At 43.3% G+C, this 26,035-nt stretch overlaps 1 protein-coding gene across 3 annotated transcripts; it reads left to right on the forward strand.

Moving 5' to 3' along the window:
- The first annotated feature begins 180 nt into the window (after positions 1-180).
- On the forward strand, positions 181-18,761 carry LOC133081332 (zinc finger protein 705A-like). 3 transcript variants are annotated; one of them, XM_061177441.1, is made up of 9 exons: positions 181-372; positions 3,331-3,483; positions 7,442-7,729; positions 7,991-8,061; positions 13,508-13,593; positions 15,211-15,337; positions 16,057-16,152; positions 16,646-16,722; positions 17,186-18,761. In XM_061177441.1, the coding sequence occupies exons 5-9, from the start codon at positions 13,582-13,584 to the stop codon at positions 17,831-17,833; spliced, it is 960 nt and encodes a 319-aa protein (XP_061033424.1). In that variant the 5' UTR covers positions 181-372; positions 3,331-3,483; positions 7,442-7,729; positions 7,991-8,061; positions 13,508-13,581; the 3' UTR covers positions 17,834-18,761. The 3 variants fall into 3 exon arrangements, with proteins under 3 accessions (XP_061033424.1, XP_061033422.1, XP_061033423.1); XM_061177439.1 differs by having other exon boundaries at positions 17,183-18,759; XM_061177440.1 differs by lacking the exon at positions 7,991-8,061 and having other exon boundaries at positions 17,183-18,759.
- The last annotated feature ends 7,274 nt before the right edge of the window (positions 18,762-26,035 follow it).

Genomic DNA, 26,035 nt, shown 5'->3' on the forward strand with positions numbered 1-26,035 from the left:
TCGCCAGACGCGGTACACCCTCCCGCCCACGCGGAAAGTCAGCTTCCCTGCGCGGAGGTACCCACCGACCGGAAACGCTCTGGGGGCGGGGCGGAGGGCGCAGGTCACGGCCCCACGCAAGCCCCTCCTCCCTGGCCCCGCCCCCGAGCTCGCAATTTCCGGCCGACCCGGAAGCAGCTCTTTTGGCTCGAAGGCCCGTTACCTGGCTTGAGTTTCGGTAGTTCTCGTTCAAACTCGCTCTTGGATGCCCTGAGCGCCGCGTCCTCCACACCCGGAGTCCCGGGCCCCTCGACCGCTACCGTCCCCGCCCGCGGGGAGCCCCGCCTAGTCGGGGGGAGCTCTGCTGCCGGGGCCGGACCTGAATCTGTTCCGGTAAAATCGCTGCGCGGCTGGTCCTCGCCCCGACCTTTCTGCCCCGGTTCTTTTCACCGTCTCCGCTCCCCACCCCGCGCCCTGTCAGGTCCCTCTCGGTGTGTATTCTCCGGCCTTCGAGGCGGCGTCGGGCCGTCCCGCCTCCTCCCGACCCTGCGTTCTGCAGCCCCCTGTCCTCTCCTGAGTCTGCGTCCCCATCCTGGCTTCATTCTGGGGCCCAGCCCTGCTGCTCCGCAGGCGTTCCCGTCACAGTCACCTCTTCAGAGAGGCCCCTGAGCCCAAGCTGGGGGCGTTCACCCGTCCCCGCCCCGTGCCACCCCGCGGTCTCGAATCCCATCCCACCGGCCGTGCCTGCAGGGTGTTTACATTCCCGGGGCCGCCCTGGAAAGCGTGCTCTTGCTGTGCAGGGGCTGCTGCATTCAATTCCTGCGAGTGCAGAGGTGCGGCAGGGGGATGACGGGGAAGGAGCGAGATCAAGGGAGAACCAGGGAGACAGAGTGAGACAGAAAAAGCAGGGGTGAATGGAGGTTGGGGGGGGGAGTGGGTCGCATGGGCTTGAAAAGACCCGGTAAGAGTGAAGGAGAATGACCTGGGCAGCAGGGGGATGAATGAAAAGAGACAAAAAGAGGATCAGCAGAGAGATGGCAGAGGGCAGAGAGGAGGAGGGAGTTATGAGCGCCAGTAGCAGCGGGGCAAGAGAAAGGCAGATCCCGGATTCATTAGTTTTGTTTTTAAATTTCCAACTTACAGTCCCGTTTACAGGTATTGTGTCAGATTCCGATGATGAGGTCTCAGTGGTTTTCCAATCTTCATCACATGTTGAAAATATTCTTCAGTGCTTAGCAAGTAATTTTACACTGTTTCAGTGTGTTCTTACTAAGGATATCGGTAATTTTCTATGTCAACAGTCAAAACCTAGATTAACCACTTAGTCTGATATTCAACATCTTTATCCCCTTATATGAGCTTTTAACTTAGTGGGCTGTGAACTGAAGTTTCCAGGCAAGTATATATTCCCTTTGTCGTGTCTTTGAAAGTGATCAAGGGTGAGCTGGATTGTCCTCAGAAGTAGTTGGAAGAGAGCCCTTCTGTTCATGGTGAATAAATTGCTGAGCTGTTTCCATTGCTGACCTCCTTTCGTGTTTTCCAGTGCTACTAATTAGGTCTTCTTAAGATCATAAATTTTTTTTTATATTTTATTTTTGGCTGCGTTGGGTCTTTGTTGCTGCGCGCAGGCTTTCTCTAGTTGCAGCAAGTGGGGGCTACTCTTCTTTGCGGTGCGCGGGCTTCTCATTGTGGTGGCGTCTCTTGTTGCGGAGCACGGGCTCTAGTCGTCCGGGCTTCAGTAGTTGTGGCACGCCGGCTCAGTAGTTGTGGCTCACGGGCTCTAGAGCACAGGCTCGGTAGTTGTGGCGCACGGGCTTAGTTGCTCCGCGGCATGTGGGATCTTCCCGGACCAGGGCTCGAACCCGTGTCCCCTGCATTGGCAGGTGGATTCTTAACCACTGCGCCACCAGGCAAGTCCAATGTCATTTTTTGATGGTTTTAATATGATGTTCTGGAAAAGAGGAGTTAAATACTTGAGATTATTGTGATTAAAATCGTGAAAGGAAGTGGCTCTTGCTCAGGAATAGGAAATGTGATTTTTAGGGGCAGGCAGGGGTGAGAAGGGCAAACCCTGCACTGTCGCATCCAGGCCGTGTCATTCCTGTGAGGACAGTGCTGGTTCCTCTCCGCTGGCCTTTCCTGCTGACCTCCTCGCCTGCTCCAACACAACGGGGAGTCACGAGGCCACTCGACAAGGGAGGGCCCGGACTTCACAAACTAAGCGAAGATCAAAAGTCTCTCTCCAATGAGGAGGGAGAAGAGGGCACTTGACTCTGAAGGGAGCCGGAAGAGCGAGCAAGAATGCTGTCGAGGGTCAAGGAGGCAGGAATGGGGGGGAGGCTGAGAAGCCCAGGAGCAGGAGGGAGGGAAACGTCTTCCCATCCTCACCCGAGGACCCTGTGCTCAGCAGGTACGGGAGGAGACCGTGGGGTCTGTGGCAAAGAGGCTCACACACTCACTGCTGCCGCGGAATATGTGGGCTTCCGTAGGATGGGAGGGTGTTCTGAAGAAATGGGCAGAAAAACCCATCTGCCGGTCTCCTGTTGAACGCTTCTGAGTCCCTGTGGTTTCACTGGCAGCAGGGGACGGTCTGTGCCACTTAGTGAGTCCCTTCCTGTGTGTGGCTGAGTATAGGGAGGGGGTATGAGAGGCACACCCTCCGCACCGAGGGAGGATCTCAAGGCTGATCTTGGCTGAGAAAGAAGCTTTCCACGTGTCTTTATTAAATCCATGACTTGACCCTCAAAACTTTAATTGATTTCTGTCAGATAATCTGTTTCTTCATTTTATTCTTCAATCTTTTATTTAATCTTTTGTTTCTTTTATCTTCTTAATTTGTAACAATTTGAAATGTCAACTCACTCTTGTTTCCTTTTAGTTTCTCTTGGTTTATAAAGTTGAACAAGCCCTCTCTGCTTCTATTAAGTGTGTTTAAAGTTAAACACTTTTTCCAGGTAACAACTGTGGCCCTATTCTATGGAGTTGATATGTTCATTCTTCATGGTGATAATGACTCCAATTGGCAATGGTCATTCGATTGTATTGTAACCCTGTTGTTTAAACTGTCATTGTCTTTCAGATTGTTAGTTTTGTTTGTACTACCTGATTCTTATTTATTTTCATTTTCATTTTCATTTTACTGTGGTAAGCATATGTGGCCTGTTTGATATATTCTCTTTTGCATTTAGCTAAAATTTTCTCTGTGGCTAATTACAAAGTCAAATTTGATGTGTGCACTGGATGTACTGAAGTCTCTACGTTGGAACAAATGGGGATAAAAAGTCTCTACGTTTTGGATGTACACACATATACACACACGTTCATTAAAGTACGTGTGTATGTGTCTTCCAGGGACTCTGGCCTCCTGGGAAGAAGGCCAGACTCAGGGACCATGCCCTGCCCACCAGCCCTCCAAAGCTCCGCCTACTCTGAACAAGGAGACTAGAGCACTTTCTCAGCCCGTCTTGCTGCACTTTCTGCCATGCTCCCCCCTACAGCCTAGAGGTAGGTGTCATTACTTTGGGATCTTGCTTCCGAGCCTGGGACTGTTGGTGGGCGACTGGACGGCCCCTCCCTGCCCTCCTGCGCTCGCAGGGCTGTAGAGCTGCATGGGCAGTTGCCTGGGTCTGGGCACGTTTAGAAGGTCCTGCACGGCCTCCAGGCAGCAAGGGCCTCCTCTTCAGCTTTGCACGCTTCTTCTCCTGGGCCTATTCCAGGGCCTCCGAGGGGTCTCAGGAAATTTTTCACTGAGCCTGGCCAGCCATGGACTCCCTCCCCAGGCCTTGCAGGCAGGCTCAAATGGTTGCTGGCCCCCAAGATGACTTAGAATGTTTTCTAGAGACTCAGGCAGGCCAGAATGTCCTCGTCTAGTCTCTCCTGTCAAAATGGCCACTCCAGGCCTCCTGAAGCAAACTTGGGAAATTTGTGGACACTCGTTTCTGGAAAGGGCACTGGGAGTGACTTGAAAGCAACTGTGTGTTTGTATTTTGTGGAACCCTCTGTAGTCCGCTTCAGTAAACTCGATACCCTGCGTGGATAGAGAGAGCTGATTCCGTGTTTTTTAACAAGAGTGATAAATCATAGTTGTTGTAATAAGTACAGTCACGGTGATTGACATCAATAATGATAATGGTCTTTATGACAAGAGCAAGAAGAAGAAGAAACTGAAGGAGATGGGAAAATAGACTGCAGACCTCAGTGAATGAGTGATCAGATACCCAGTAGGACTTGGGGTGGTTCGATTCAGAATCCTAGGTCTGCTCCTTGAAACGTGTTCTCTGAAGGTGAAGGACACGCAGCAAAAGAGAAAAAGAAACACCGGAAGTGGGGCATAGGTGAAAGCAAGGGCTCCTAGGAGATCATCTGCAGGTGAGACTTTCAAGAAGAGAGGAGCCCAGGTCCAGGGCCTCCCTGCCGCCCCATCCCATCCCCTGGACGTCTGGCAGGAGTGGGGGCCTCCCTGGAAGGCAGGGATCCCTGCTCCCCTACAAGGAACATTAAGCCCCAGCACTCTCAGCCCTGAGTCCTGGCTGCCTGGCTGCCATCTGCTCTTCCTGGGTCCTTCCGTATCTGTCCATCTCTGTTCCAGTGTCTCTGCCTGGGGCTGCTGGAAGGTGTCATCTCCCTTCCTCTGGCTGGAAGCCTGGGAGTAAAACACCAGATGAAAAAGGGGGCAATAATTATGAACAAATCAGAGGATGGGAAAGATTTTTAATCATATGAGTACTTATAAACTATAGACACTCAAAAAACAAACAATTCAGAGCCAGAGCTAGATCCCATTCTACCTGGAATAGACTTTATGAAGAACTCCGTGAGATCCTCCACGACAGAAGGATGGTTTAAGGGAAGATGCGGTAACGTGGCACTCTGTGGTCAAGAAGATAAAGTTGAGCCAGAGACTCTTCTTAAAAATGCCATGAAATTTGGTGTAACTCCAGAAAGCAGGAAGTTCATATTAACTTGCTGTAAAAACTCCTCCAAAACAGGCATAGCATATGAACACTCATCGCCCAGAAGTGCTCAGAGAAATGGATGTACCTCTGTAATATACGAAGGTGCACAGATGTATAGATATGGACACAGGGGAATAGCTCTCTATATGACATGGGAGGGCAAAGTATTGAAACAATGATACAATAATGTAAACATGCCTTGGTTAATCTTCTCTGACTGGTAACATTAACAAAGTGAAAAATCCTACTTCATATGATGAAAGAAAACTGGATTCTCATACGTTGCAGATAGAACAAAAGTGTGCTACATTTGGGGGTTAGCCACCAGGCAATATCTGTTCACTTTTAAAATACACATGAGCCCACAACTAGAATGCATCTTCTGCCAATCTCCCTCAAAGTAATAAACTCATTATTAATTAAGAATGCCAAGTAAAGACATTCATGTTGACATCACTGTAAGAGGCAGGAGAAACCAACTTAAAATCAAGCAGTGAGCAAATGGTTGATTAATTTGAGGTTCACTCCTGTATTGGAACAATAGAGAAATTTAAGGAATAAATTCTGTCTCTGGCAGAACACTCAGAGAGCATTCCAGCCTAATTTTTTTTTCAATTTTTTTTTATCGTGATAAAATACACATAGCATTTACCATCTTAACCATTTTACGTGTACAGTTCAGTGGTGTTAAGTGGTATTACGTTTCTTCATACTGTTGTCCAAACTATCACCACCATCCATATCTAGAACTCTTTTCATTCTGCAAAACTGAAACTAAATCCATTAAACAATATATAGCTTCCTGTTCCCTCCTTCCCTGTCTCCTGTCAACCATCATTCTACATTCTGTCTCTGCTGTACTATGTTGTTCTATGCATTCCTTTTTTTGTATGTTTTAATACTTCTTTATTGAATTAAATCATAACATTATTTTTGTCATATCATTTCCTTTGTTATCTTTACCACTAACATGGATTTTATAGGTTGACATGTCTTTCACATCTTTCAGTTTCTCTCTAATCCTTTCAGTAGTTTTTACTTAATCCTTACTTACTTCTTTTTTCTTTTGCTGATTTTAAAGCCTGTCATCCATGTAAATTAATGACTTTTTAGCATTGTCATTTTCCTTTCCCTTATCTCCCACTGTGGTCTTTTCTCTTAAATTATTAATAAATCTTAATTTATTTGACTTTGGAAGTTTTGGAGCTCTGTCAAGTCATTTTTCTTTCTTCTGTTGTCTTATAATCTCTTACTTTCATTTTTGTAATTATGCTTTGAAGTTCTGTTAAGGTTTTTAATAGTTTGTAGTCTGTCCATTACTAAAATTATTGGATAATTTTTTTTTAAATAATTATGTATTTTTGGCTGTGCTGGGTCTTCCTTGCTGCGTGCGGCCTTTCTCTAGTTGTGGCGAGTGGGGGCTACTCTTCGATGTGGTGCGCAGGCTTCTCATTGCGGTGGCTTCTCTTGTTGCAGAGCATGGGCTCTAGGCGTGTGGGCTTCAGCAGTTGTGGCTCGCAGGCTCAGTAGTTGTGGCTCGTGGGCTCTAGAGCACAGGCTCAGTAGTTGTGGCGCACGGGCTTAGTGGCTCCGTGGCATGTGGGATCTTCCCGGACCAGGGCTCGAACCCGTGTCCCCTGCATTGGCAGGTGGATTCTTAACCACTGCACCACCAAAGAAGCCCCTGGATAATTTTTAAATAATGTCTTGCTCCAAGGCATAGGGTTCCTTGAATATTAATATTCAATTTTTTTTTATCCCAACCTCTCTTATGCTTTAGCCTTTTAATAGTTACTGCTTTGGTTATTTTTTCCAAGTTATTTTCATTGAGTTGAGTTCTCCTTAAGCCACATCAGTTCATGGTGATAGTTTGGGAGGGAATAGCAGGAACTCCTCCTGGCTCAAATAAATGACTTTAACACAGGACCTTTGGAAAGTTTGTGGGACCTGGTTGAGGTTTTCCATAATCTAAGAAAGTTTAGCTCCTGAGGGGCTGCTTTTTTTTTTTTAGCTTTTTGGGTTTTGGGGGTTTTTTTTTAATTTTTGAATTTTATTTTATTTTTTTATACTGAGGGGCTGCTTTTATTTACAGTTCTCATCCACTCATGACCTTCTTTGATGCCTTCTATTTGGAAGTGTGGGCAAAGCACAGTGATACCTAGGTACATTCCTTCCCACTCACAGGGCTGTTCTGTTTCATGTGCATAGTGGTTCCCTGGATGTCCCTGTATGTCCTTAGAAGAAAAATCCTCAAGGTAAAAACAATTATTTTATGTTTCAATTTAAATCTGCCCTGAAGTCAAAACCTAACATAATCCCACGGACAATGCCTTATTAGTCTTCCTCGATTTTCCTTCCTTGTCCTTGGATCCTCCCATATGCTCTTGATAAGTCAGTAGGTAAATCATATTTATGGAGTGTCTTCTGGACATTGTGAACTGTCCTAGATATTGACTACCTTTCCCCAGGTATCAGATCCTTGCATTAATCTGGGGTTTTTCTTTCAGATCTGATTGAAAGTACTCTCCTCCCTGCTGGGTGACTCACAGAGGAAAATAAGAGGAAACAGTGCCCAGAATCCAGCTATCACGCCACCCACCCACCCACAGACATTTAAATAACCCTCCAGATCCTCAGTCCCCTCAGCTCACCCTAGAAGATTCCAGTTCCTCATCAGAGTGCATGCATACAACGGGCAGAGAGCAAAGCTCGAGAACCACCCTGGCACTACTTGTCTCTGTGATGCTGAAGACATTCTCCTTCCTGTGTGTTACAGAGAAGATTCAAATTTCCAGGTAGGGACCAGTGTCTGGGGGAGGGGCGTCCTCACTATTCTTAAGATCAGGTACCTCAAAGCTTGGGGTAGAGGCAGGTGTTTGAGGGGTGTAGAACATAGGACCCAGTCCAAGTGCACTAAAACAGAAACATTGGGATAAGAGCTTAGGGCACAACTGGAGCAGGGCTTCCAGCCACTTTCTGGCCTTGTGGTCACGGAGGAGGACAGCAGGGGCTCGGAGGGGAAACCACGGGCTCGCGTCAGTTTTCTCTCTCTGCAGAGTTTGTAAGCTTTGGAAGATGCTAGCTGAACATTCTGCACTATGGAGATGTGCACCTGACACCTTACAGGGTACGTATGGCCTCTGTTTGGGAAAATACTTGAGGGTCTCTCCTGTAAACGGGGCATGGCAGTTCTTACACAGAACCCATGCTGGGCTCCTTGGAGCGGGTATCTATGACGGCTCAGTGGAGCTTTGGTATTGTCCAGGGGCCCTGAATATCTGTCATTCCACTCCCTGATTCAGGTTGAAGGCAGTTGATTTTTGTCCTTTGATCATCGGAATGCTTGGGTGTTGCAGGGAGAGGCCCCGGTTGTCAGGCATCTCTTCCAGAGACACGTGAGAACAGGGTTCCAGTCACTGAGTGTGGGGCTCTACGTGATCTGCAGCATAAAGCCTTCTGAAATCATTCCAGCTTTAATTAAGGAGGCTGGGAAGAGGTGCCCTCACCAAACTGAACTCTAGTTGCATGTTCTATACTTGAGGAAATTCCCAATCACCAAACTTCCCCAATCCTCACAAGTGTAGAACTGTACAACTGTGAAATTTCAGAGTCACGGATCTTCAAGGAAAGTGACTTCTCTCCACTGCTTTTCTAACACACCTTGTCCTGGACCCTCTTCTTACCTTCCAAGGCAGGCAGATGATGAACCTGCCCAGGCTGCAGGCTCTGTGTTTCCTGGAGTTGGTGGCATTCCCCTAGTGCCTGACTAGGGGCTCATGATGGCTCTCTCTGAAGTTGATTGACTCCACAGCCTAAAACTGGTGAACTCCTTCTCATCAGGTGGATTCCTGCAGGCAGTAGTAGCCCAGCATCTTCAGAAGCTCAGTATGAGAGTGGGCTCAACAACCAAAGTATTGTCTCAACTAGAAAGGATGGATTCCCTGCTATCACTGGAACTAAAATATTCCTCCCACCACTGAAGACTTCGTCTCTGCTTCTAACATTCTCTCTGTTTGCCTCAGAATGCCAGGTTCCAAGTCCTCCGGCTCCTGGAAGTCCACACCTCAGACCAGGGGAGGGAGGAGGCCAGGGCTCCTCTGCAGGAGGTGCTGCTCCTCTGTGTGGTCACCTCCAATTCCAGGCAACACTCATCCACCAAGTGGTGGAAGCGATAGCCCAGTGTGACTCAGGCCTCCTCCTCACCGTCCTCGCCTACACACCCTGCGTCATTTCTGTCCGTCCCCTCGCTGCCGAATGGTTATCCCTCTGGGGTTCCAATTTTTCAGAGGCGTTTTAAACCATGAGAGGACGTAACTCACATTAAACTGTGGTCAGGGAACAGACTTTTGAGCTAGATACACGTGAGCGTGAAATATAGTTCAACCAATTATATGCTGTGTAGTTTTTGTTAAGTCACATGAATCCTATCCAGGTTGGTTTCATGAAAGGAAAAGTGACAATAATAATGGCAAATGAGGGAATTCCCTGGCGGTCCAGTGGTTAGGACTCTGCACTGTCACTGCCGAGGGCCCAAGTTTGGTCCCTGGTCGGGGAACTGAGATCCCACAAGCCGCACGTGCCGCGGCCAGAAAAAAAGAAAAAATAATAATAATAATGGCAAATGAATAAATGGCAAGATTATAAGAATACTCCTGTTACCTAATATGTGATCAATATTGATGACATGTTTGGGTAGAGGGCTTCTTAGATCTGCCATAAGAGTTATCCATAGACTTTGTTGTCTGTACTTTCTGCTCAGTTTGCTTTGAACCTAAAACAACTCTAAAAAAATAAAGCATTTTTAGAAAAAGAATGAAAGGATATCATCTGTTTTCCTTAATTCCATATATGTGATTTACCTAATTAGTGAGAAAATATTTGATTAAAAAGGCATGCCTTGATTAGATCTACATTGACTTGGCATCCAAATTAACCAGGGTGTGTCTTTTGATTTACATGATTGATGAGAGTATCAGCTGCTTATAAAGAGGGATTGCCATCAAAAGCTGATTTATCTAGAGAGAGAAACTCTGAGTTCCCTTGGGTGGTGACTGCATCCTCAATAAAGAGTTGGCTTCCTTGGCTTTTCCATGGGTCTGGGTAAGTAGTAGAGAGAATTTTTATCAGGAAAGACAGACTCCGTTATTTCAGAAGAGTTTATAATCAGGAAATGATGGTTTACATGAGTGCAGCCACTTGGGAGCAAGTTTCCTTACTGTGGACATAGAGTTTCTCTGTATTTATAATTCATATGTAATGGTCAGGGGTGAACTTGGCCTAATCTTACCATGCATAGGTAGATTTAGACCACTGGGAGGGCAGAGCATAAATAAATATCTAATGACTAATTAGATGAATGGCCTCAAGGAGTGGTAGAGTTCTGTGTAAATTAGGGCAGAGGGGAAGGGAAAGGTTTAAGTTGGTTGGAGTTTAGTGAAAGTCTCCTGCTAGTTGAGATTTAAACTGATGCTGACATAAAATGTGTATGGGTGGGAAGTTTGTGTATGTGGATTGGGTGGAAATGAAGGTTGATGCCACTCCCCAGTGTAGAGATGATAGCAGCGTGTGTGTGGGCTCAGCCAGGTCGTGCACACTTCAATGCCAGGATGTCTGGTGGAGCCGTTAACTAAGATTGAAGACTAGAGGAGGAGTGATTTTTGTATTTGGAGGGGCAGAGGTATTGTCCTGAGAAATATTTTGTTTCAGGTGTATGTAAGTTTGCAAGGAGAGATGATAGCGCAGAAATGGAATCCAGACAAGAAGTTGGTCATTTTCAACAGAGATAGCAGTAGAAGAAATTAGAACAACTGAATAAATGTGTGAGAGGAGAACAGGCGCTCCCATTAGGTCTTGAGACGCTCCAATAGGACCGAGGAATTCTTTGTAGAGGACTGGGAGAAGGACTGATAACAGAGTAGATTGAAAACAGGAGAATGAGGTGTCAGTTTAGGCGAGGAAGAAGTTCCGAAAAGGAGGTCAAGTTTCAACTTTTGTTTTCAAGGAAGAATCTACCTGCGGGGAGATACTTGGTGATATTAACAATATGTATGCGTAAGATAATCATTGAGGGTCTTTGCAGGTCAAGGGAGAGGAGGACATGAGGGCTGATGGCTGTACTTCCAGCTTGATGGTGAAGGGAGAATAGATGGGCAGGGACTTGAGAAAAAATAGGTTCAGAGGAGATTTTTGCTTCAAGTTAAAAGAGACATAATGAGCTTAACTGATGAGGGGACTGATGGACAGGTTTCTGGTAAAGGAGAACAAGAAAACAGGAGAGAAAGGAGTTCAGTTGGAGACGCTAGACTTAGCTAGTGGCAGCATGACCCGTCAATTTGAAGGGAGAAAAGGAGTAACCCAGGGGTAGGAATGTAGGAATATCTGTAGCTATCATGATGGTGAACCGAGTTACTTTGTCACATCATGTAATCCGTCTGTGTTATGACCTGAATTGTGTGCCCCCAAAAGTCAAATATTGAAGCCATCCTCAGACCTCAGAGTGTGATGGTATTTGGAGATTAGGCCTTAAAAGCGGTGATTAAGTTAAAATGAGGTTCTTAGGGTAGGCCCTAATCCAATTTGGCTGGTGTCTTTGCAAGAAGAGGAGATTATGGCACAGACATGTCCAGTGGGAAGACCATGTGAAGACACAGGGAGAAGACAGCCATCCAGAAGCTAAGAAGGGCGGCCTCGGAAGAGACCAACCCTGGCTTCACTTTAATTTCGGACTTAGAGCCTCCAGAATTGTGAGAAAATAAATTTGTTTAAGCCACCCAGTCTGTGATACTTTGTTACAGCAGCCTTAGCAAACTAATACAATATGTGTAGTAGGAAATAACCTCATCTTTTGAAATGTGAAGAGTGTGTAGATTCAAAAGGCATGGTGACAATTTGAAATATTTATGGAGCAAATATTTGAAATATTTCTGTTTTACTTTGCAAAACATAGTAGAGTTGCCAGATATATTTGAAAACAACTAGGAGTAGTGATTCTGTGTTTAGACAGGGGTCAACTTAGTAGTAGTGTGTGTCAGATGCAGTCATGGAAAGGCAGGTACAAGGAGTCACCTGCTATTGGGATTTTGATGGGGAAATCCGGTTAATAGTCCAAGGGACATAGAAAATGTTCTGGTCTTGGTAAGTGCCTGTTGAAATGAGTAAGTGTGGATTAAACTGAGCAGAAAAAATGTAGAGAGATGTAGCTTGATGTTTGAGAAGTGAAATAAGTACATTGGGGGTCCCCATGTGGCAGAGGACCTGAGTTTGGGGTATCAGAAGGCAGAGGGGTTATAGTTACAGGTTGGGGCTCCTGATTAATGTCAGAGGTGATATTCCAGGTAAAACCTGGATGTGGTGTGTATTGCGTAAGGAATATGAGCATAGGAGACAGGCAGAACAAAATTAAAATTATAGACGTGTCATTTCTAGCTGTGACTTTGTTATATGATTAAATTTTTGGACCTCTTCTGTGTATGTCATTTATTATATTGGTAAACAAACTAAAATCGCCACGTTTATTTTAAGGCCTAAATGAGTGAATATACGTAAATATCCAAGCACTAAGTCATGTTTGATACAAACTTTTTTTTTTTTTTTTTCTTTTTCTGGACCTCAGGTACAAATGGGTGAGTTAATCCTACTTTTGTTTATGATGCATTATCATCATTTTCCCATGAAATATATTTAGTTATTGGTATTTTAGGGGAGAATTTACACTTTATAAATGCTTTCTCTGTGTGTCTCTTGCACACATTTGTGTGCATACATATATATATATATGCATGTACACATACGTGTGTTTGTGTATAATGAAATGCAGGGATATTGCAGCTAATGAAGATTACTGCAGAACAGGATTTCAAGGATTTCAGCTACCCCTTTGCTAAGATAATCAGATGGAATTAACTAGATTTCCTCGCACACCCCAGCCCTCCTTGACACACAGGGCTCAGACAGTCCATGACAGTAGCACTGGGACTCGTGTGCCCCTGCTACCTTCTGGAGCAGCGGATGTTAAGGACTAGGCTGGCAGGGCGGGTGCCACGGTCCCTCCAAGTGGAATAAGTCCTTAAGTTAACGCCCTCATAAAACAGACTTCTAGTTGATTGACTTCCAGGTCCGTGGGGGTCAGATCCAACAGAGTTAAGGGAGCACCGCCATGAATGCTGGGGAACCCCTGCCAGTGTGTAAGTCAGAATAATGAAATCTGAGAATTCCCAGTGTTTACCTGCAGGTGGGAACCAAAATCTACGTGCAGCGTGGGTGAGGGGTCACTGGCTTGGAGTCAGGGAGAGAACTGAATAACTGGGTACCACAGGCTAATTAACATATGAAGCTCAATACTTTCCATGTTCTTGTCTGTAAGTTATTTGTATTTCTACTTTTTCAATTAACAACCACAGTTAAAGTCTTCTTACTTCTGACCCTGGGAGAGGAGTAGAGGCCTCTGTGTGTTTCCAGTAGAGTGTGCACTGCATGTTTGTTGGTTAGACTGGGCGTCACACCCAGGTGAAGGTTTGGGGCTTCATGAACGTGTGCACAGGACTGGAGTCTCACGGCTTCTTCTCCCTCCTCAGCTCTGCCTGCTCAGTGCTGGGACTGTCTGTGAGTGAAAACCCAAGAAAGACTGCTCGCAGCTGAGTTACTGACAATGCAGCCATTGGTGAGTAAGCAGTGCCTCTTTCTGCTGGAATTGCACACGCTGCTGCTGACAGCAGATGGGCAGGTTTCTCTTACTTGCATGGATGTTCTAAGTGCAGTCAAGAAACATTCAGGCGTCTGAGCTCCAGTGAAGTTTCCCCAGGACTCCAGGATGGTTGTCATGGGTCAAGAACTCCTTAATAACCAGTATCCTTCCTAACATCACACTCTTTTATTCCAGCCTCCGCTAAGCTTGTGTATTTACAGAAGAGGTGAGAGAAGTTTTCTTTCTCTAATCTGTCCATGGTCTCATTGGGGAATAATTCACTCGTTAATCACGTTATTGGCTATCATGGTCTAAGGTTGTGGTGAATAGAGATGAGGGAGGAGGAGAACATTACAGTCCAGTAGGGAGGCCGAGGTCTCATCAGGTGAGTTCAGTCAGTCCTGTCTTCACAGGTCCTGGGTGCGGGCTGTGAGCTGTGAAGGGAGCCCGAGAGAAGTTGAGGCCAAAGCAGGCATGAGGAATCATTCATTTATTTTTTTCCAATTTTAAAGTTTTGATAGAATATATTTGCTCTTTCAGGAACTTCTTAAAAAGAAAATTAACCCCTTTTTTCATTTTTGGTAACTGGAATTAATGTATGGGGAGTATTATTTCCTTAATTGTGGCTCCATATTCAGGAGGAATAGAGTAAAATTTAAGACCCTGTGGAAAGTTTTGAAGAACTAGATAGACCAAAACCAGTCAAAAGGCTTCTGTTATCCTTTAGCAGAGAGACAAGCTAAAGAAAGGCGACAGTGAGGACTGGTGTTTGAGGTCCCAGAAAAAATTGAGAGTGGGGGTCCTCCCACCACAGGGACGGTCAGGCTGGGCCTGTCCTTCAGCACAGCCACCCCAGAGTCCCCCTGGCTTGTGTGCTGAACCATCTGACCTCATACCTTCTTATGAACACCCAAGTTCTGTGGAGTTCAGCGAGACCACGCCTGCTGATACCAAGTCCTGTATGAACTTGTTCATTTCTGAATAATGCTGGAGATGGTTTCAAGGTTCTCGGACATTTTAATAAGTAATAGACTAAGGCTTGTATTTAATACATGTTTACTTAGGTAGGAAGAACTTCATCCATTAGTTCATTGGATCTTTCAATACTCATAACAGGTTATTAAACCATTTAATAGATGAGTCTGAAGTTCATTTAGGGGAATGATACAACTACAGTTATGGTTTAAAAGTGGCAAATCATAGTTATTGTTTGCCTTGGATGTGTCAATAAGTTGTTTGAAATTAATCAGGAAGAGTTTTATGAATTTTCAAATGCAGCTTTTAATCACATGTCTGAACTCACAATTACCAGTTTTTTGGGAAAATTTCCAGGTTTGTTTTTATTACACCGCACTTCGTGTGATATTCCTTTATAATAAAGTTTTATTAATTCAGACTGTGTATATCTCTGTGATATATTGAAAAGCAGATGCCAGCTCAGCACTGAGAATGAACTGATGGGAACCCCAAACTCAGTTTGATCTTTCTGTACACCCAGCTTCTCCACCCCTCTCCTCAGTGCTGCCATATCAACCCTCCTGCTCTGGACATTAGTAGGGGCTGCTCTGTCTGAACCACAATATCCATGTTTAGGAATCAGTGACGTTTGAAGATGTAGCAATCAGCTTCACCCAGGAAGAGTGGGCCCTGCTGGACACATCCCAGAGAAAGCTGTTCAGAGATGTGATGCTGGAGAACATCAGTCATCTGGTCTCCGTGGGTGAGTCTGGCAACATTTATGTATGTATGCAGGTAGGTAGGTAGGTAGGTTGGTAGGTAAGTAGGTATTCATTGATTCAGTCAATAAGTATCTAGAACAGCTTCTGCATACTCACTCCACTCCCTGTCCTGATTCTTTCATAGACCTTATAACTACATGAGAGAAAGTTGTTTTTTAATATATTACTTATATCTAGTTTGTCACCCCACTAAAATGTAGTCTTGACCACAATTTAATGTCTTCCTTGCTACTCAGTCTTTAACACTCAGAACAGACCCAGGAACTCAATGAATGTTTTTGAATGCATAAATAAATTGATTAAATATTTTCTAAATGTTCTGCTCTAGTCACTATTCTGAGGCTTGACAGCCCACTAGAGAAACTAGCAAAACCTTGATTATTCTTGTGGAACTTATGTTTACTGGCATCTGTTTGAAAATAATATTCAACCGACTGTGGAGACATTTAATTTCTCCATTTTTTAAAAGGCTGAGGATTCTGTGTTCTGTCTTTGAACTTGGCCATGGACATCAGCATCCAGAGGTCTTCACTATTTTGGTCACATGATCTGTACTTCAGTGTTTTCTCTGCTCATGGTGGTGTTGCCTGGGCTGAACTTCAGTGGTCTCCTTGTTCTTCCTCAGTAATGTGTCCTGAACTTGATGATAATGCCCTTTTATTAGCACAGAACTCAAAATCCACCTTTTTTCCATGAACAGGGTATCAGCATTGCAAATCAGATGTGATTTTCCAGCTGGACCGAGGTGAAGAGCTGTGGATTGAAGGAAGAGGATTTTTCCAAAGCCACAGTCCAGGTATGCAGCAGCGGCCTGTGCTTCAGTATGAGGAGGTGCCTAGTCAGTGAGTGCGTATGTACTTAGAAACATCAACTGAAGATTTTGTTAAGTGAGTGAGGTTTTCTAAAACGTAGGTGAACGACATTGGGGCAGAATTCTTTAGATGTTATTATTCCTTACATATTTCAGTCACATTCATGTGTACTCCTGCCATTATCTTTTTTTGGCTTTAGGGAAAGTTAAACTTTCACATAATAACTCTTGTTCTCATCCTCCCCTTTGAAGGTTTTCCCTCTCTCTACCCAACATCTCATCTCCATTTTAATATTTTCATATTTCAGTCCTGAAAATCTTTACTAATTGTCAATGCCCTATAATGTGTTTCTGTTTCCTAGAGTATTCCCTATTGAAGTACCAATTTTTGAAACATACTCATAAAGGTCTTGGAGCTTTTCAACATTTTCATTCCCCTAATGGCATTCTAATTTTTTTTTTTTTCCAATTATTTTAGGCAGGGAAAGTGCCCTTAAAGAAATGTTAGCCACACAGCATATCAGCAGGAAAGACACATCTACAGTCATCCCACTGGTAAGTTTCCTGAGTGTTAACCCTGGTCATCCAAATTAAAGACCTGGCAATGGAATGTTAGTAATTGAGCACAATAGCCTGATTTACATTAAGTTGGGATTAAGCTATTTCTGAGCAAAAAGTTATGGATGGTTTGAATTTAGTGCAGAAATTAACCTGAGCTCAAAACCATAACCTCAGATCTTAAAAAAAAGGGGCAACTGCATAAACATTGCTCATATGCCTAGTCTTTGAAACATATTGCAGTCTTCAAAATTAACCTATAACCTCTGCAGCTGGGAGGCTATAAAGAGAAAGCCTTTGTGTATGCAGGGAGTAACACATCAGGCGTATGCAGGTCATATCGGAAGGATTTTAAATGGAAAATCTCACTGAATGCTTTGTTTTAGATTCGCGTGTAGAGGAAAGAATGTATGTATGTGGACAAACTGTTAATAGCCTTTTATCTCCTTCCCAAAAGCAGGTATCTCACACTCCAGAGGATCCCTTCGAATGTAATGATTTGGGGGAAAATTTCACTCATAGCTCCACACTGAGTCAACATTTGTTAACTCACACGGAAAAGACACCCTATATCAACAAACAGTGTAAAAAATCCCTTAGTGACCAATCATACCTTAATCAACATAAGCAGATCCACACTAGAGGTAAATCGTGTGAGTGCCATCTGTGCGGGAAAGCCTTCAGTAATTGCTCTAGCCTTAGAAGACACGAGATGACTCACACTGGAGAGAAACCGTATGAATGCCATATCTGTGGGAATGCCTTTATTCAAAGCTCTGACCTTAGAAAACACAGTCTAACTCATACTGGAGAGAAACCATATGAATGTCATCTCTGTGGAAAAGCCTTTAGTCAGTCCTCTAACCTCAGACAGCATGAGAGGACACACACTGGAGAGCAGCCGTATGAATGTCAACTCTGTGGAAAAGCCTTCAGTAAATGTTCTGCTCTTAGACGACATGAGAGAACTCACACTGGAGAGAAACCGTATGAGTGTCATCTTTGTGGTAAATCCTTCAGCCAGTGTTCTGCCCTTAGACGACATGAGGGAACCCACAATGGAGAGAAAATTATGAATACCTTCAGTAAGTATTCTGACCTCAGATGACATGGTATTATAAATGTAACAAACGTGGACAAGACTTCAACTATAGCTTTAACATTTAAACACACCAGAGGACTCACATCGAAGAAAACACTGTAATCAATGGGGAAGATCCTTCAGTTATCCTTATTCAACTTGACGTATGCAAATTTATATGGAAGAGAGTCCATATGTGTGATATTTATATGGCAAAATCTTCAGTCAGTGGTCTGACCATAGATGACATGAGAGAACTCATACTGTCAATAATAACAGCTCTAAATTTTAAACACATTAGGGGACTTGCACCAGGGAGAATCCAGGTCTGCAATCAATGTGAAAATGCTTTCATTTATAATTCATGGTTAAACAACGTGAGCAAACTCCATTTGGGAGAGCCCCTAGGTCTAATCACTGTGAACAAACATTCAGCCAAGCACAGTCTTGATGTGCACGAGAAAACTCAGTGAAGGAATGAATAACCACTACAACAGGAAGTAAGCGGATGAAGGCTCTTAAGGAATACCAAGTAATTCATCCAGGAGAAGTGATTCAATGTAAAATCATGAGAAATCCTTTATTCATAGAGCCACACTTGTGGTACATGTGTGGATTCAGACTGTACAAAACATGCTCAGTGTCATGAAAGAAGGATGACACTTCAGTGATCTCTCATTTCATAATCAGCGTTAAGGTTCTCACACTGAGGAAACAGCAATCCTAAAATCAAAGTGGCAAAAACTTCATCTAGACTTCACATTCAGAAAAACTAAGTTGAGGGGGTGAAAAACCCTTTAAAAGAGCCTTTAACATACAATTCAGCAAATAATTCAGAATTTTGAGAGAACTATTTATGGAGAAAAGCCTGACATATAAATGCAAACAGTAAAGTGATCTGGGAATACTGAATGCAGAATTTTGTAAGAAATTAAATTTTTCCAATAGATTATTATTTGTAAATATTTGAACAATAAAGTCAGTTGCTGAAAAGTCTAGTCTGTTGGTGAAGTTGTAGTTTTCTCCATGCAGCTGCAAGCACACAGATCTGGGTCTGCACTCCATGGCATGTCGGGGAGACTTGGCCCGACTCTCTGCATCTTCCCTTTCTCCACAGCCCCTTCCACACAGCTCACCTCCACTTATTCCAGCTTCCCACCAACATCAGCTGTCTCATCTATGCACTGGTGGTGACACAACAGGGGCCTTCACCCCACTGGCTGGTTTCTCAATGTGCCATGACCCTGGCCTACCACGTAGACAGTATCATGGACGTCTAGTGTAAACCAGGGGGTAGTGTCCAGCCTGTCTCTGCCCCTGGGCAGCTCCGCGGGGCCAGAGAGGCAGCTCTGGTGTTCCAGGCCAAGAACACTCCTTGGATTTTGCCGTGAAGCCCCTGAGTTGAGCTAGCTGGGGGCAGAAGCTCATCGTAGGACGCCATCCCACATCTTATTCAGGTGAGTCCTGAGTTATGCACCGACTTGCTTCCCAAACGGAGCCACTATTGTGCCTTCCCCACCAACACACACACACACACAACAGCCCTGCAAAGAAGACCCCAGCAATATAATATCCCCTAACCTATCACACACCACACAAGCCTGTCTTATTAACTTAATGTTCTTTTCCCCAAGCAAAATGAAAGTTCTCTCAAAGCAGGTCTCTCCTGCTTTGTGCCTAGGGCTTGGAAACGTGTTGCCCTTCAACAAACTTCCATACTGAACCTAAACCTCAAGGGAAGTGCTCTCAAGAGATAACTCAGCTGATTTGTGCTCTTCCCAAACTAGCACAATCCCCAAATCATAGCTTGACAGGCTGATTAAATAAGCACATCTTGGGGTGAAACTGATACATCATAATTTAAAAAAAAAAGAAAAAGTAATTCTACTGTTCAGCTAGGGTGGAAACAGTCATGTGTGAGGATGATGAGCAACCAAAATTCAACATCTTGGTGCTCTGGCTGGAGGGGTATTGGCTGTGATCAGGCAGGGACACATGGAAGTGTGAACAAGGGTTAAGTGGAACAAACTAGTGAGAAGTTCAGATCTGGAAGACAGACCCCATGGGTTACTTCCACTGTCACAGCCCATGAGACCTTGTTATTGAACCTTTCTGTAGCTCAGTTTCCTCCATTCTAAGGTAGAAGTAAGCTTAGTGCCTCTATCTTAAGAGTTGTAATGAGTACTACCGAGTTGATACTGTATACACCAAGTTGTTACTGCAGGTAGTAGGCACTTTGTGTTTGCAAATAGAGAATATTTTTTATAAATTGAGATCTGGAAACACCACTCTTCCTTACCTCATTTTTTTATTGAAATATTTCATATCACTTAAAAATATAATAATTTGTATTACTACTACATTTAATCTGCTTAGGACATACATAATTTACACTAAAGCTATAGTTGACTTTAGCTGTGATCCTGGGCCACAACTGAATTTGAGACTTATTTGGTGGCTTAGTCAGAAATCACCTCCTCTGCCTGACTGTGTCTCCAGGAGGGAAGGGCCTGGTGCTGCTGGGGGCAGGGCCTGTGTAGGTGCTGGGACCCCCAGGAATGATGTGCACTCTCCCTTCTCAGAGGAGCTCATGTCCCACTGGAATCTATCTACACCGACCCATGCATGTCAGTGTGCTGGGCATTTGCAGTGAGATCAAGGGATTTCAGGACTGATCACATAAAGTCATGACCACAGAGGGGCAGCATCACAAAATGAGATGTATTGGGTGGCACAAAGGTGCAGCTTCCCTATCAAGGATAACTCCTTCCAGAGGCTAGAGTGTGGGACCACCACCAGGAAGGGGAAGATAACAAGGGAACACCTGGGGGAGAAGGTGTTTGGAAAGGGGGGGTGGTTTCATTGTCCAGATGAAGTCTCTCAGCCCCAAGATGGGGAGTCTCTTGGTCAGAGAACTATAAAAGGCCAGCAGCAGCTTAGAGACTTGTATAGTCCATGGTTTACCTTATCTATGGTCAGCAAATGTTGGGTGCATTTTCACAGGGTATGCACAGCAGGCAGGCTCTAAATGGTTAAAAATCTAATTTGAGCTATGTTTAAAACAATTCAGTATATAAAAATTTAAATTTGGCACTGGTGGGCTTTTGAGCTAATGGGCCTAGTCTCTTGTGAAGATGTAAAACAACAGGCCCAATATACAAGGACCATCTTTGACTCATTTATAAAACACTACTTGATAATTTCAACGGATTTTTTTCTTCATATTCACTGGTTATTTATTTTGCCTGCTCAAATCTGATGTTGCAACCTTCTATTAGTATTTTATATAATATAAAACATAGAGGTAAAAACCCGTAGTAATTTTCAACTCCAGAATTCCTATTTGACTCCATTTTATAATTTCTATCTCTTTACTGAAACTCTTGATTTGGTGAAGCGTCATTTGCCTGCTTTCCTTTCGTTCTTTGAGCATCACTGAGACAGTTGTGTAAAGCCTTTGTCTCGTCAAGTCCAATGTCTGTACTCCCTCAGGTACAGTATCTGTTAATTTTCTTTTTCTTCTCCCTGAGGATGGGTTGTACTTTGTTTCGTTGCACGACTCAATTTTTTGTCAAATACTGGATATTTTGACTATTATAATGTGCCTAGAAATCAGATTCTCCTGCCTTCCTGGGATTTGTTGTTGACACTTCATGTGGTCTGGGCTTAGTTGTTTGTTTACTGATTTTCTGAACTCTTCCTGTAAAAGGTTTTGTCAGGAATGCCACTGAGGTCTCTGTTCTATTAGCTTAATGGTCACCTTGTGATTTGAGAGGTGTCTCCTTAAACACTGGAGCCAAAAAACCAAAACCAAAACCAAACAAACAAAAAACTCCGACACACAGAATACTCTGCCAGTCGTAGCAAATCTTCTCTGTGTTGGTGCTTTTCTGAAAGCTTCGCAAGGCACTTTACAACTGTCTCACCCTTCACTTGCTGCTTGCACCACTTACTCTCTTACCATCTTGCACCACTGTGCCATGTTTGACACGATTTGTGAATAAATATTGATACATTATTAACTAATGTCCACATTTTATTCAGGTTTCCCTAGGTTTACCCTTCCTGTTTCAGAATCCCATCCAGTATACCACATCACGTTTATTCAGACTGGCTCCTTAAGCTTCTCTTGGCTGTGATGTTTTCTCAGACTTTTTTATTTGTGATGACTTTTGACAGTCTTCAGAAGAACCAGTCAGGTTTATCTGACATGAAAATGTTTGAAACACAGGCATACTCGTTTTACTGCACTTCACTTTATTCGCTTCACAGATACTGAGTTTTTCACAAATTGAAGGTTTGTGGCAACCCTGTGCATTGATCAAGTCTATTGGTGCCATTTTTTCAACAGTATCTTCTCACTTAATGTCTCTGTGTCACATTTTGGCAATTCTTGCAATATTTCAAACTTTTTCATTATTATTATATTGGTTATGGTGATCTGTGATCAGTGACCTTGATGTTACTGCAAGACTCACTGAAGTCTCAGATGATGTTTGGCATTCTTTAGCAATAAAGCGTTTTTAACTAAGGTCTGTACATTTTTTAGACATAATGCTATTGCACACTTAAGAGGCTGCAGCATAGTGTAAACGTCGCTTTTATATGCACTGGGAAACCAAAAATTTCCTGTGACTTGCTTTATTGCAATGTTCACTTTTTGCTGTGGTCTGGAGCTGATCCCACAATATCTCCGAGGCAAGCTTGTATCATCTTAAAACATTTTTGAGAGGCAGTAGTTCATGTAACAGCAATAAAACAAATGTCTATCCCGATGAACTTGTACGAAGCACCTTATTGCTCGGTTTCAGTTCATGTTATCGGGGAGGCCTCTCACTGCCGTTTTCCATACAGGACGTGAAGACCACCCTCTCTGTCACCTACCTGTGTCCTCAGGTGGTGCATGGGAACCGGGTTTTTCTACCCCTGGTGTATTCCATCACCCCACACGACACTTATACACGGACAGTACCTCCCAGATAAGCAAGCAGGTCCTCAAGTCCTTTGAGAAGTTCCTCCATAAGACATGTGTTAAGACCTGGAGATTCCTGTTTAAATACGTAAGATATTGAACGACATGCAGAACTGTCTCTAAAACTGGTTCTAGTGTTGCCAAATCGGAGAAAAAGCCATTCGTGTACGTGGGTCTCCCCTTATCCACTGCTCTGTGACCCTCCTCATCACAGCACCCAGAGCCCAGCCACAGTCCTCTGAGCAAATCAGCCGTAACTGCAGCAAGGAGAACAATCAGCCGGTTTCTGGTCTTCTCCGTACGGGGAGGCAACCTCTGGGTGATACCTGTGCCGTATTTAGAAGATTAATATCACCACTACATTTAATATTCAGAGGCATCCCTCACTCAGTTTATTAGTTCCTGAAGGCAAACTGTACAGCTGCCCTGTGGGGAAAACTAGCCCCGAGAAAGGTTAACCAACTGGTGATTCATGATCACATGCATACGAAAGCGTTCTGAAAAGCACCTTTGAATTGAATGAGAAGAACTACAGTTAAATTCAAGTACCGCTGCATTTAATAAAGAGACTATTCTTAGGGGTTTTCACATTTTAAAAGTTGTTTTAATTAAAATGTTAGAAATCAAATATGACTGAGGTGAAAACAAAGTTACATTTCTTCCTGCAGCGCCCAGGCAGTGAGAGCCCTCAGATTTTAGAACAGCAGGATTCAATGATAGGTGGACTGCAGTCATATCTGGAATTCCAAAGAAAAACCAATGAGATTTTGAGTAGAAGGGTGAATTAAAATACTAATCATTGCAGTATTGATGATATAGTAATTAATGAAAATATTAAGTCATAGTGGAATATTTTAATGGTAAACATATACATTTCAATTAACATTATTTATATAACCTGTGCTTATACTATTAATACTGAATTATGCAGTAATTAAAAGTAATGATACTTTAATATCAAATTATGAATACTGTTAATATATTCTACTTTACATTACTAATATTGTTAGAATTTGAAAGATATGTGCTGTTAATAAAATTTTAATACTTTCTAAGATTCTCAGTAATATTTATATAAAAGTTGTGTGAGGTAGTGTTTAGTCAACAAACAGTGATGTTTCTTAAAGTGTTGGCATTTTCTGGTTAACTTTTTTTTAAAGGCAGTTTTTTTAGAGCAGTTTTAGGTTTACAACAAAATTGAGAAGGTACAGAGACCTCCCATTTCCCTCTGTCCCCACCCACGCATGGCCTCCTGGATCATCGACACTACCACCAGGTGGTACAGTTTTCACTAAGGATGAACCTACGCTGACGCATCATAATCACCCACTGTGCATAGTTTACAGTTCACTCTGGGAGCTGTACATTCTGTGGGTTTGGACAAATGTATAATGACATTTATCATCATTATAATGTCATACAGAGTATTTTCACTGCCCTAAAACTCCTCTGTGCTGATTAACTTTTTAAAAAGTGTGTATTTGCAAAAGAATGGGTTATCTGAAGTTATAGTTTAAAGTCTTTTAATTTTCCACATAATGAAATTGTTATTACCCCCTTCTATTTATGAAGGGTTCCCAGCGTTGGTTAATGTTCTCATCTGAAATGTTAAGTGATTCACACTCTGGCATACTTTAAATATATCATTTCCTCGTAAAGAGAGCTTTATTTGAACGTTCACATTACTATTAACTAGACTACCTTAATCTACAATATTTGACATGTGCTATAAAAATATTTGTTGAGTTAATACTATTGATTTTAAATTTCATAACAGTTGGTTATATTTCAATGTACATTTTTCATTTTACATAATTTTTTTATTTCGATTATTTTGGAAGAGTTTCTTCTGTACATCGACAGTGCCGTAGTGTGTGAATGAGCCTAGCATGAAATGTTGCTAGATGACAGACCCTAAGGTAGAATGTAAAACAGACATTATTTTAGTCTTTATATGCCTGGAACATAAGAATCCACATATTATCACATGAATCAGCAATGTACATCATGCATAACTAAAAAGACACTTTAATTTTTCCACTCTGCTGATTCTCTAAAAAACAAGCTGTAGTAGATTTCTAAAATCAACTTCTGGGTATTCCCTGGTGGTCCAGTGGCTTTCACTGCTGTGGCCGGGGTTCGATCCCTGGTCGGGGAACTAAGGTCCCGCAAGCCACGCAGCATGGAAAAAATAAATGAATAAAAAATAAATAAATAAATAATCTTTTAATATATATTCTAAATATGATAATCCAGATTTAATAGTGACAATAACAAAACAGCATCAAATTCCTGTACTATGTTAGAGGGATCATTCGAAAGCACTTAGTAATTACTCATATGGTTCCCTGTTATTCTTCTCCTTAATCAAATTAAAAAGCTAGAGAAGTTTGGGAAATAGAAAGTTTGCCTTCTTGGAGGAGAAAATGACCATTGGTCCCCCAAAAGCAGGAGTAAAAGTAGTTCCTGAGATAAACTGTAAACACTTGAGGCCATTTTTCTCTAGGAGACTCAGCCCACTGGGCCCAGGTGACAGTGACACAGCGCCCAGAGCGTGTGGCGTGAACATGCCCACTGGCACACTCCTGTTGGATCCAATGTGCAGTGTCATTTCATTGTTACATCACATACAGTTTATACATTAATTTTCGGTAAAAGCCAAAGGGTTTTTCTGTTTGTTTTCTTCTTATTTCAACTAGTTTTTCACTGTCATGAATGCTCCATACAAAATGATTTTTGTGGTAGACATTTCTATTTTGTATCAGTTCACTTACTATTTGGAATGTTCTCAAATGAGGCATAGGGAAGCCACTGTGGCACATGAATTAGGTCACTGATCAGCCTTTGTACATCTCATCCGCTCCAAGCTGGCATCTGGGGTGAGGGAGGCTAAGCACTCACCAGCCCTGAATCCTATGGGGCTGGCATTTAAGCAGCTTCCAGGACTGAGCTGAGTGCAATGGGTATGGGAGTGGGTAGAGCAGAGCTGGGGGCATGGGTAGGGAGAAAACTGACATCTGTTCCCGATGCAAGGGAAGGTGGGCGACCAACATCAGGAGAGACTGGGGAGGGACCGGCCCTAAGGGGAATGAACCAGGGCTCACTCGCTGCCTGGACCCTGCCTCACCCCTTTGCTGAAGGTCGCTGTCACCACCAGCCCAGTTCCCTTCCTCCTCCAGTCAGGCTCACTGTGGCTCCAATATTTTCCATCAGGTTTTTACTCCATTTCTGTTCTTTCCTGGACCTAGAGTCCAGAG

This window comes from Eubalaena glacialis, chromosome 20 (genome assembly GCF_028564815.1).
Source record: "Eubalaena glacialis isolate mEubGla1 chromosome 20, mEubGla1.1.hap2.+ XY, whole genome shotgun sequence".
NCBI classification, from domain to species: Eukaryota; Metazoa; Chordata; class Mammalia; order Artiodactyla; family Balaenidae; genus Eubalaena; species Eubalaena glacialis.

Bases quoted from the DNA above. Each gene is read 5' to 3' on its own strand.
- LOC133081332 (XM_061177439.1), top strand. The intron at 15,338-16,056 runs GTGAGTCTGGCA...TTCCATGAACAG, and splicing joins CAGTCATCTGGTCTCCGTGG to GGTATCAGCATTGCAAATCA. The intron at 16,153-16,645 runs GTATGCAGCAGC...CAATTATTTTAG, and splicing joins TTTCCAAAGCCACAGTCCAG to GCAGGGAAAGTGCCCTTAAA.